Source organism: Chlorocebus sabaeus, chromosome 2, assembly GCF_047675955.1.
Source record: "Chlorocebus sabaeus isolate Y175 chromosome 2, mChlSab1.0.hap1, whole genome shotgun sequence".
Classification (NCBI taxonomy): domain Eukaryota; kingdom Metazoa; phylum Chordata; class Mammalia; order Primates; family Cercopithecidae; genus Chlorocebus; species Chlorocebus sabaeus.
Window position 1 is genome coordinate 37,096,827 of NC_132905.1, and position 12,258 is coordinate 37,109,084.

Below are 12,258 nucleotides of genomic sequence, written 5' to 3' on the forward strand. Positions count from 1 at the left end.
TGGTTATCTCAACAGTTTGGGAGGCAGAAGTGGAAGGTTTACTTGAGCCTAGGAGGTTGAGACCAGCCTGGGCAGTATAATGAGGCCTTGTCTCTACAAAACTACCAATAAATACATTAGCCTGTCATGATGGTATGCACCTGTAGTTCCAGCTATTCAGGAAGTTGAGGTGGGAAGATTGCCTGAGGTCGGGAGGTTGAGACCACAGTGAGCCATAATGATGCCACTGCATTCTAGCCCTGGGTTGACAGAATGAGATCCAGTTTCATAAAAAGAGAATGATAAGAAACTCTTGATGCAACTCATTATAATTTTTTAAATGGAAACTAATTCTTGATATTTCCTTAGCAGTGTGTCCCTGAGACATTGTCACAGCCTTTACCTGGGCCTTCCCATGAAGGAGGCAACAGAATAGTCAATGGAAAAGGAGAAGGTGAGAAGTGTATTTTATTTAAAAAGTCATTTGATGGAATGTTCCTTTTAAAACATGAGCACTAATATAGTTTCCTAGCTAAAGAAAATGTCCTATTAACTATAATAAGTAAAGGAGAAGTCAAATGGTGATAAGTTGTATCTCTAACCAAGGGTCAGTAGTTGATTCTATTGGGAACACTACTAAAGGAGCTGAATGTGAGCTCCATTTTAAGATTCTCTAAGACCTGAGGCAACTCAGGAGAGAAGGAAGAGGAAATGAATAAAGAGAAAGAAAGAATGAAGAGGGCAGAGTGTACATGTAATACATAAAAAAAACATATGCGGGCATATGTAATGGAGGGTAGTAAAGTCAAATTGCTCTTTAGAGGAAGGAAGAACAGGGTGTTAGAAATAAGAAAGTAGATAAAGTAAGCTTCCAGTACGAAAATGTGTCAGCGAATTAGAGTAACATTTTCCTACTCTTGCTGTTATCCTCACTACTGGGGAGGCATTAAGGATTGAAGTACTTTACCACACAGACCTGTGTTTTATCTACCATAGATGAATATCACCGTAAATGGTCAGCCATGTATGGCTATAATTTAGTTTTATAGAAAATGGTGTAAATTCATGGGATAGTATCATATAGGCCAAATTAACATAGTTGAAAAGAATAGTGTTGGGTGATTTATGGAGAAGAAATTAAGTAAAGAAGGTGTTGCCTGATTAAAAGTTCTTTAGAAACATTATGACTTACAATGTAGTATTAAATTCAGGGACATAGTAGGGAAGAAATTGACACTAGGCCAAACAGGGCAATTAGGGTAAACCGATATGCAAGCACATCAGTGTGGAAAAGGGCATTCAAATTGTCATGAATTAGTTGAGGAGCTTCTGGAAAGTGCACATTGTGGTTCAGCAGGTATGGGATTCTGTATTTCTCATGAGTACTCAGGTGATGTTGGTGCTGGTCTGTGGACACAGCCCTGAATAACAAGGGAATAGCCTTCCTTTAGAGAAATCTGGAAAAAGAACCATTGAAGAGCAATTTAAAAAATAACAGAATCCAGGGAAAGCATTAATTTCCTTTTATTTCTGAGCATGATTCTAGCCACAGGGGAAGGAGAATGAGATGAAAAGAGAGATTACAGGTGTATACTACTCCTGAACACAGATGACAACAGTGGTCGCAATGATCCATAAAAAGCAGCTTGGAAGGGAAGCATCAGGATGACAGATCTAAAAATCACTTTTTCAAAGGAAGAGGGATTGTGAAAGGACAAGGAGGGAGGAAAGAAAGATATTTGCTGTGTTCTTGGGAGTTAAAGCCAAGTAAACTTGAGATGAGTCACTTCCGGTTGCTTTGGCGTATGGCCAGTCTCACAAGAGAGGTTATTGCTGTGGAGAGTACTGGAGGCAGGAGGGAGTGCTAGACTTGGGGTAAACTGCAGCAGCTCATTTCATTTCATAACTGTCAGGCCTTAGAGAGAGAAGTTTCACTGACATGAGTGAATAAGATGTGATTAAATTGCATATAGATGCTTTGGCTAATTTTTTTTGAGACAGCCAGTTATTTGATATGATAGCTGTTTTATAAATGTCCTTTACAGTGTAAGGTAATATACCAAATTTAGTTAATTTTAGATGCAATTATATTATAAAATTCATTCTGTGAATATCAAATTTCTCATTTTCAATAAATACTGCACTGATTTTGCAATATAAAATGTATTTATATCCAGCAAGTCTGTGGTATTTCAGTGTTTTCTTTTTTGATAAATATTTTGATATTGGAAACTGATTCTACATAGTTTATTTGATGTATTTTATGGACCGCCTTGTATGAGTGGATCAAGGAGCTCTAATTCAAGGCCAAATGAGGGGATAGGAGAAATGTAGGTGCTGCAATAGCCCATGTGGTCATGGGAAAAATGAATATTTTATTTAGCTGTGATTTCATAAGTGTGTATCCCAGCTGATCAATTTAAAACACTGTCTTTGATGAGAGGTGAATTGCATGTTCACCTGAACTGTCATCTGAACTGTGTATTTCCTCAGCGACAGGACATGGGGAATTTATCTGTGGTGTGCTGGCAGCAATGCCTCTGATGTGTTGAGTGAAAATACTCTGTACCTTCACCCTCAGCCTTGACATTGATACCCTCAGGTTTGATTTCCTCATCTGTTTAATGGTCTCTTTTCTCCTCATCAGCCCATGTGTTTACAGTGATAGCCATGCTTTTCTGTTTTAGGTATAGGCATTTGAAACATAATCTCACTACTGAAATGTAAACTGTGAGTTTTAGGAATCCTATATTCCTATTTTCCTCACTATATTTCTGTCATGTTGCTGTCCTACACAAGGAAAAGAAGCACCCAAGAATTACCCTCAAAACCTTAAGTAATTATTTTTATAGTCAGACCTGAGAACTCAGCTTGATAGTAACACTGCCTGAATATTTGGTTGGCCCTGTCATACTTACATATAATTGATGACATATCCCCTTTGCTTTGTAGGGCCTCCTGCACAACATCCTTCCTTGAAGGTAATTAATTATGCATATTTTTGAAGCACTAACTCCATATTGTATAAAATATATATGATTTGTGAATCATTTTCTTTTAAAACCCATTCAGCCTAGCACTAAAATGGAAGATCCTGCTGTGAAAGGGGCAGTCCAAAGAAAGAAAGTACAGACCTTGAGAGCAGGTATGTTATCAATACAAATGGAATGCTGGAAATAAGTACATTAAATGATGGAAGTGCTCACATTATTCTTACTGCTAATCCTATTTGTTCATAATTGAATGGAAGGCATTGACATAAATGTCATTGTTGGTATTCATATTTGAATAAAAACAAATTTAGAAGCCATAAAAATATTTTTAAAATGTAAAGTTTGACTCAGATGTTTCTCTTTTAATATTTTGAATAGCATAAAGTTTTCAATATAACATTTTTGTTCTTGTCAGGGATTCAAAGCAGTGAATTTTGAGACTCTAAGCTATTTCCAGTGAGTTATGTGCTAGTTGGAGTTCTGATCTTTACCTAGAGGAAGGCTTTACTTATTAACGTGTCAGTTTCTGTGTTAACTCTAGATACTTGCTGCTAGTGTTATTACACTGATGATCTGAAACCAATCAGATGTTCCAATGAGCAGACTGTGCGTGCAGGTGTATGCACAGGTGTGTGTATGTGTGAGTTTTGGTGTCTTTGATTATTAAAAATGAGGAAAGTAACGACTCATTTATAACTGGTAGACAGTCTTTTAAAACGGTTATTTTGAGACTTTTTGGTGTTAAGGTTTTTAAAACATGATTGCATAGAGGCTACCGACATCGTAAATTAGTTTTCATTTCAATGCCCTTTTGAAATCTTTGACTATATAGTGATGCTCAGAAGTAATATGCAGAATGTTTTATTTGTGTCCTAAAATGGTATATGAGTGGTTCTACACTTTACATACTTTTCTGCCACTTTCTTTGGTGTATCGTATTTTCCAAATGCATCCACATTGATATGATTATCTCTGGTTTAACTCATTTTACACTTTTCATTGTATTCCCTTTTACCACTTTACCAGTTTCAGTTAGACTCTCCTGTTGCTGATAAATGAAGAAAGAAAGAAAAATAGAAATAATGTCAGATTAAAAGGGCTTTTTAAAATCAGTTTGTGTCTATTAATATTTACTATATGAAAGTTTAAAGCTGAAAAGTTCAGAATACAAGCATGCACCACCATATTTTATACATACTCTTAGAACTATGACTCGTGAGCCTTTAGCCTATGAAGTTAGGACAATTCATTTCTCTGAGGAAGAATGCTGCACTGTTCTCAGAAAAGAAAATTGAAAATAGCAAGTGACATTGTCTTATTTGACCTCGTGGACATCCTTGAATGAATCTGAAACTCCAGGGACGCTCAGATCAAAATTCAGAAATAATGTTTTGAAAAATATATGTAGTCTGTGTAAGTTCAGTGATCATGAACCCTTGATGGCCAAGTGACCTTTCAAGTTTCACTTCTGCATTTTTTGCTCTTTTCCTTGACTTGTCTTAAAAGCTAAAATTCAACAGTTTTGTTGATACAGAAACCGGGAATATAACTTTTAAAATATATTTCTGTCCTATCTCACAGCGTTGTGTACTCTTCAGATCTCGTGTGAACATAGACTTATTTTTATAATGGAAATATTCGGTCTTTTGTTGGTGTTTTTGAGACAAAGTCTTGCTCTATCACCAAGGCTGGAGTGCAGTGGCTAAGTGTTGGCTCATTACAACCTCTGCCTCTTGGGTTCAAGCAATTCTCCTGCCTCAGCCCCTCAATTAGCTGATATTACATCCACGTGCTACCACACCCTGCTAATTTTTCTATTTTAGCAGAGATGGTGTTTCTCCATGTTGGCCAGGCTGCTCTCGAACTCCTGACCTCAGGTGATCTGCCCACCTCAGCTTTCCAATGTGCTGGGATTATAGGCGGGATCCACTGTGTTGGCTACAGATAAGATTGTTAAGGCTATTGTATTTTATATACATCTTTGGTCTATATTTAAGGCTTCACATGTGAATTCTGAAGGTATTCATGCATTGAGGGAAGATCATCTTGGTTAAATGAAGGCAGTTTTTAATTTAATGTATATTCATTATAATTTTTTTGAAGTTTTTGTCTCTAGAACACAAAAACACACAATAATATCATGTGTTTATTCTCAAACTTATTTATTCAAATATTTTCTTATCACTGAAGAATCTTAATTATTAATAAACAAATTCCTCATGGAAAACAACATATATAATAGAGATCATTGAGTGATTCAAAGTAAATTGTAGTAAATCACAGAAGCTTAAAACAAGTTAAATAAACTTGTTTGAGCTAATAGCAATTACAGGACTTGTAAAATACATTAGACCACGAAGGAGTAGTGTGTTTGTGGGGTAAATGACAACATGGTACTGCTTCAGGGAAGAAAGAATCTTTACACTTTATTACAATTTGTATTACTATTTACATTCTAATAAATAAAAACATAATTTTCAGATATTTTAGATTATGTTTCTACTAGTTGAATCATCAATAGTAAGACTTTTCAAAGATTTGGGAAGTTGTGAGTTGATGATAAATGTCTATCACCATCAGTGATGAAAAATCAGACAGCAACTACAGACTTTGGACACACGAACTTCATAGTTAAAGAAAGGATTAATCTTGGAACTGTGTTACTATCAGGGAATTATATTCTTCATTACCTGTGTGAGTCGCAGCTATTAGAGTAGGAAGAGAACAAAGAAGGGAAGGAAGCATAGAACATGTTATTCTCGATTCCCTTGGCTGGCTTCATGCTCCCACAGTTCTGACTTTTCAGAAGTCATTTTGTGGCCAAAAGTCCTTTGTGTTTCCTCCCCTTGTGCAGGCTACACCCAAACAGAATGCTTCTTAGCAAGGCATTTGTATTCTTCCTTTAAGGAAAGCAACATACAAATAACAAAGAGAATAAGGAGAAAGAGTAATTTCATTGAGTTTAGTATTTAACATAAATTTGAGAGTGGTACCATGATTATATTTAGAATTTTGGGGCTGGATTGGAAAAATTGGGGGCTGCTGCAGACGTCTACAGATTTCCTACTCAAAGACAATGTGGCTTTGATTTATTTTTACATCTCTAATTGTGCAATTATTAGTTACAACTGTATGCAATGCCACTAAAAATACCTTCCCAAACCAAATATTAAATAATGCCTATAGCTTTCTGTATTATAGTGTTGATTTCCCCAATATTAATGGGAACCATTGAGCATTTGCCTTATGGTGTCTCCTCAGCTGTACTCACACATTCCTTCACCTTGTCTTAATGGATACTCATGCACTAGGAGTATGGGTGTTCAGAAGAGCTGTATCGTTTAAAGATAACACAGGAGCATCCAATTTAATTCTGCTAGAACACCAAGTCTATTGACTAACTGCAGCTAATATGGGGTCTACTTTACATACAAGTGAAATTCAGTGCTCTTAACCAGTCATATGGTCATGTCAATAGTAATAAATTATGCAATATATTTTCACCCTTATAGTTTTAATTTCTTTTTCCCCTTATGTCTAGAATTAACATTTTGTTTTACAAAACATGATGATAGTCTTCTAGAGTAGTGATGACAAGTTATAATCCAAAGTTTCTGAACTATGCAAATGACTTGTTTGCTTCTATTTTCTCATGAGGTTGGTAAATCCAGGAAGCAGAACTTTTAAAAGAAAATTCCCAATTGTGGCTGGGCGCCGTGGCTCGTGGGTGTAATTCCAGCATTTTCAGAGTCTGAGGCAGGCAGATAACCTGAGGTTGGGAGTTTGAGACCAGCCTGACCAACATAGAGAAACCCATCTCTACTAAAAACACAAAATTAGCTGGGCATGATGGCACATGCCTGTAATTCCAGCAACTTGGGAGGCTGAGGCAGGAGAATCTCTTGAACCTGGGAGGCAGAGGTTGCAGTGAGCTGAGATAGCACCACTGCACTCCAGCCTGGACAGCAAGAGCAAAACTCCATTTCACACAACAACAACAACAACCACCACAAAACCCAAATGCATTTCCTGCACATGGTAAAACTGAAACAGAAAAAGTGTAAAGTAAATAGAAGTAACTGAAACAGTTTATGTAGATTAATTTACTTCTCATTTGATAAAGTTTGTAAAGTAATGAGCAGAGTGTATTGCTCCAGGGACCCAGATATATACATTTATTCATGCAGTAAAAATCCATTCTTATAATGACCACTGATACTTATATCCTAAATATTTCTGAAAACATCTCAGGCCTGTATCATCTTTGCAACATTGCCTTATGTTTTATTTTTGTTCATTTGTTTATGTGTCTCAAAATTTTATGCTCCTCACAGTATTTAGAGTTAATTATCTCTAATGCAAATAGATCCATGAACCACTCCTGAATACCTAATGTCCAAGCATCTTAAAGATATATAAGGATTTCAGAAACTGACTTCTGGGTTGGGCATGGTGGCTCATGTCTGTAATCCCAGCACTTTGGGAGGCTGAAGCAGGTAGATCATTTGAGGTCAGGAGTTCAAGATGATCCTGGTCAAACAGGTAAAACCCCATCTCTAATAAAAATACAAAAATTAGCAGGCGGTAGTGGCATGCACCTGCAATCTCAGCTACTTGGGAGCCTAAGGCAGGAGAACTGCTTGAACCTGGGAAGCCGGGTTGCAGTGAGCCAGGTTCATTCCACTGCACTCCAGTCTGGGAGACAGAGTAAGACCTTGTCTCAAAAAAAGAAAAGAAAAGAAAACTGATTTCTGCCCAAATCTTCATCCATAGCCCGTTCCCCATCTGCCTTTTTCTCTGGAATTACTGAGCTGCTGGCAATGGCCCCCTCACCATTCCTCTTTTGCCGAGAAATACATACACTCTTGGAGGCTTCTCTCCCTTTCTCGTTGCTTCCTGGCATGTGCTCACCCTTTCCCGCCCTCTGCCTCACTTAATCTGGCTAACCTCACTCTCTAAGTCGCAGCTCATGCATGATCTTTAGGAAAGCCATCGCTGACAGCTTTCATTTTCCTTCCTTATACCCCAGTGCTTAACACATAGCAGGAACTCAATAATTATTTAGCAAAGTTAAGACTGTTTATACAAAGATGATTCAAAAGATTGTCCTCTACAACCTAGCAGCAAAGGGGATCAATATGTAAAGACATGATGTGCAGTTTAGGTGGTAAAGTGACACTGGAAAAATTGCCAAAGTACTAAGGGAGGCCCATGAAGCAGACACATCTGTGTGGAGAAAGACAGCTAGAATGAAGGAAGACTTCACACAGGATTCTGAGCCTTTTTTCTCTTTCTTTTTCTGTTGTTGGAGACAAGTTCTTACTCTATGCCCCAGGGTGGAGTGCAATGACGTGATCGAGACTCACTGCAACCTCAAACTCCCGGGCTCAAGGGATCTTCTCACCTGAACTTCTTGAGTAGCTGGGACTGCAGGCACATATCAACATACCTGTCTAATTTTTTGTAGAGTCAAGGTTATCTATGGTTCCCAGGCTGGCCTTAAAACTCTTGGCCTTGAGCAGTTCTCCCATTGTGGCCTTCCAAAGTGCTGGGATTACAGATGTGAGCTATTATGGCCAGCCTACATTCTGAGTCTTAAAAGATGAAAATAAATTTTTCAGAATAGCAAGGGAAAACATTTGTGATGTAAAAAATGGGGTGCACACTAATTAAGGTGTAAACAATGATAATTTTGCAAATTATTAATAACTGCCAACTCAGTGTGTTATTAAAAAGATACTGTTATGAATTATAGTAAAGTGTTACATTGTATATTTTGACTGTATTTCAAAATTTGTTTTGTTTGCAACAGCTTTGTTTATTTATATTGGGTGGAACAATTTGTAAGTGACCCTGAGATTTTGTATGGCTTGAACCTGGTGATACCTAGTGTCTCCCCAAGGGGTTTGTTGAAGTTTTGGATAATGAGAAGTATTTCTTAAAGAAGTAAATATTTCAGTCAACATTAAGCTTCATTTAAACTCTCAAAATATATAATACAAAGAAATTTTATTCTCTATTTTTATAAAGATTATAGTCTTTATCTAACTGTTCTTAGTTTATTTAAACTAAACCAATGAATTTGTCAACAGAACAAGCCTTACTAGTGGCTTCAGAGGAAGAGCAAGAAAGGCGTGAAAGAAGCGAAAAGAAGCAACCACAGGTATATAAAAATTTAAGTTTCTTGTTTAACATTGTTTTCTTTTTTTTTTTTTTTTTGCTTTAGTAACAAAGCATAGACCAAATGACATGACCTTTTAGACTATACCTTTAGAATCCAATGGATCATAATTTTATATTCAATTTTTAAAACATTTTAACCTGTTACAAAACTTAAGATATTCTTACTATCTCTAGTAACTCATAGCTGTCTTTACTCTTGGAATTGAGGCAAGAAATCTTCAGAATTCTCTTGCTCTTTTATTTTTATAACCTTACTCTTGATACAGAAGGTAACATGAAATATTGAGTCTCATTACTAAGAAATCGAAATTATGAACAATTTAACCATGATGGCCACTGAGCTAAACTAGCGCTAAAGGAGTCATCATTGCCAGTGGTTCAAACGTTGCAGTTTTATATTGCTGGTCACCAGTGTCCAGTTTAAAGATTTATTCTGTTTTGTGGTCGCCAGTTGACTTCAGTGTCTGTGTTCGGGTCATAAAAGTCAACCCAGTTGCCTATTAAGAGAATCCTACCTTGCAGAATGGGACCTTTGGTGTCAGGGTACAAACAATAACTTTATTTCAACATAAATACATAGAAAATATTCTTACAATTTAAAAAATCCATCCACTATCACTAGTGGAACTTAAGATATATTAGAAGTGGATATAAGCAGAAAATCTATCTAGATACATAACACTATCATAGTATATCATTTGAATTGGAATTTAAAATTTTGCTTCTCTTTGTTAGTGGTGTTCAGTTTGGCTCTTAATAATTGAGTGTTTGCCTAGTCTCTAGTTAATCTTCAGAAATATACATGCACTGTAGGGGCTCACTCTTTCTGGTATGCTGAGGTAAAATCTTTGTAAGAGAGGAATCTTTTATAATACTACATATCTTTGAATTCATTTCTGGTAGATTTAACACATAATGAATTAAGTTGAGTCCAAACAAACACAGAGAGTTCAGCTTGCCAGTTCGTGTTTCTCTCCTATGTTAAGCCAAGGCACATTATTTTTCATATTTTAGTTACAATCCCATCATATAAAAGTAGTGACACATAGATTAAGTATCAGTTAAATTTTAATTATTTTCGAAGATTTCTTTGTTTGTACTTGATTAAAGCCAATTTTAAAACATGCACTCCAACAGAAAAGACAGTAACTGAGAAACAAAACAAGCAAATTTGTTTTCCATTTTGCACTTGCCAAAAAAAAGGTCTCAAGAACCAGAACTGGGTGAGAATTGTGATAACGGGAATCTATCTGTATATTCAGGACTTTCTTTAATATTCATTGCAAACAAGTTCAAGCTGAATATTGGTGAAAGTTTTGAAAACTCCAAAAGTATTGCTTGCCCTGAGGCAGAGCTTCTACATAGTAACTCTAAAGAGGGATGAACAAAAAAGGAGTGCCCTCTGATCTGATGAGTCATGTCCATGATTGTGAGGAGGAAGATACATCTGGAGGGTCTAACTCTGTGACATTCCAGGCAGCGCCTGAACAGAGGAAGCCCATGAAAAATGTCTTTCATTCCATTCCCACACCAGGTCCCTGAAATATACTTGCCAGTCATCTTCTAAGTTTCATTTAAATGAAAATAAATCAGACTATAAAAATGATAACAAACCAGACACATAGCTTGCTTCTAAAAAAGATGAAGAAAAAATATTTAATGATACAGAAACCAAAAAATTAAGGAACCTAGTAATTATGATTGAAATGAAAGATGATTAAGAGTTTGACATGCAAATAGCAAAAAATATAAACTCGAATACCACTATTTGGAAATTAGACATTAGGTATTGGCCTCAATCTAGAGATCCTGAGAGTCTTTTTGATTTGTGGTTTACCCACCCCAAAGAAATGAAGCTTATGATTCAGATAGAAAGCTATAGTATTTCTGCTGCTACAGATACTTCTAAAAACAGAAAACCAATACAGTGCTTGTTCCAGAAGCCACCATATGACAATCCCAGTGCTAACAACTACAAAAGCAGGAATCTTGAATTATAAAATGTGAGTTATTCTCTGCCACATAGTGAAAAAAAACACCAAAAATATAGCTAGGAGACTTACAGCAAGATATTCCAAGGTTTAAGAATGAGATAGGCATGTTACAAGTAGAGTTCCTGGCTTTAGAGAAAGAGAAAGTCCAACTTCCAAAAGACAGAGGTTCACTTGCTGCTTCTCTTTTTTCTCTTTATCAATTATTTGATTTAGTCAAATTTTCTATTCAAGAAAATCTCATGCGTACAGTTACAGTGGGGTTATCTAAATATGTAATTATGTGTCAAAGTAGATTAGTTCTGCTATCTAAATAATGGTTCTGGAGAATGTTCTCATAATGTTTGTTCATTAATCAACCTAAGTCTCACTCTCAGTCTTCCAAGTGGCATATGGGCTGGGAAACTAATTCATCCATATACCAAGAGACCTTCTGAACCAGATAAACATAAAGAAATTGGTAAAGAAATAAGCTCTAGATTCTAGATTCTTTTTTCTGTATTCATTTAGAGATGAACTACGTTTATTTATTAATAGAATGGAAATACAATGGGAGGGAAGCAATGACTGAGATGAGCCACAAAAACACATCTCACCTTGAGAGTTGCAATGAATATTCCCAGCCAAATGAGTCTGTTTAATGTGTTTTCATGCATGCAAGTTTATCTGCTTAGCTCAAACTGTTTGAACTTATAGTCCCATCATGGTTATTTCAAATACTTTTGAAAACAGATATATACTTCCACATATTTTTAAAAATCACCACTTTCCAATTTTTCTGCTGAATCAGACCTTATGTTGTTTAATAAAGTATAGTAAGTTTTGGCATGTATGATTTTGATCATATAAGAAGCATAATTTATCAGCCAAAAATTTAACCTTTGACTCTTAAGTAGGAAGTTGAGTTCTGTACATTGTGTTCTAAAGATAGAGATTTTATTCTTTCAAAGTAAAAGCACATGAGGCTTTTTGCACCCTCTGAGGCATTAAATTGCTTTGTTCAAGTTAGACTTTTAATATATCTGACTAATTTGATAAATTGATTTTTTATGTAATTCAGCAATATGGAATTGTATCATGTTATTTGGTGCCATGAAATGCTAGTGAATGCC

General features: G+C 36.0%; 1 protein-coding gene across 2 annotated transcripts in view; it reads left to right on the forward strand.

Annotated features, from left to right (window-relative positions):
- The window catches only part of LOC140709270 (putative ankyrin repeat domain-containing protein 20A2), a 42,077-nt gene that overhangs the window by 24,210 nt on the left and 5,609 nt on the right, over positions 1-12,258 (forward strand). The window contains exons 8-11 of one of the 2 annotated variants that reach the window (XM_073007643.1): positions 349-433; positions 2,932-2,960; positions 3,052-3,124; positions 9,065-9,135. In XM_073007643.1, coding sequence (XP_072863744.1) covers positions 349-433; positions 2,932-2,960; positions 3,052-3,124; positions 9,065-9,135 — 258 coding nt within the window. The remainder of the gene's footprint in view (positions 1-348; positions 434-2,931; positions 2,961-3,051; positions 3,125-9,064; positions 9,136-12,258) is intronic. The other variant, XM_073007647.1, reaches the window with a different exon arrangement.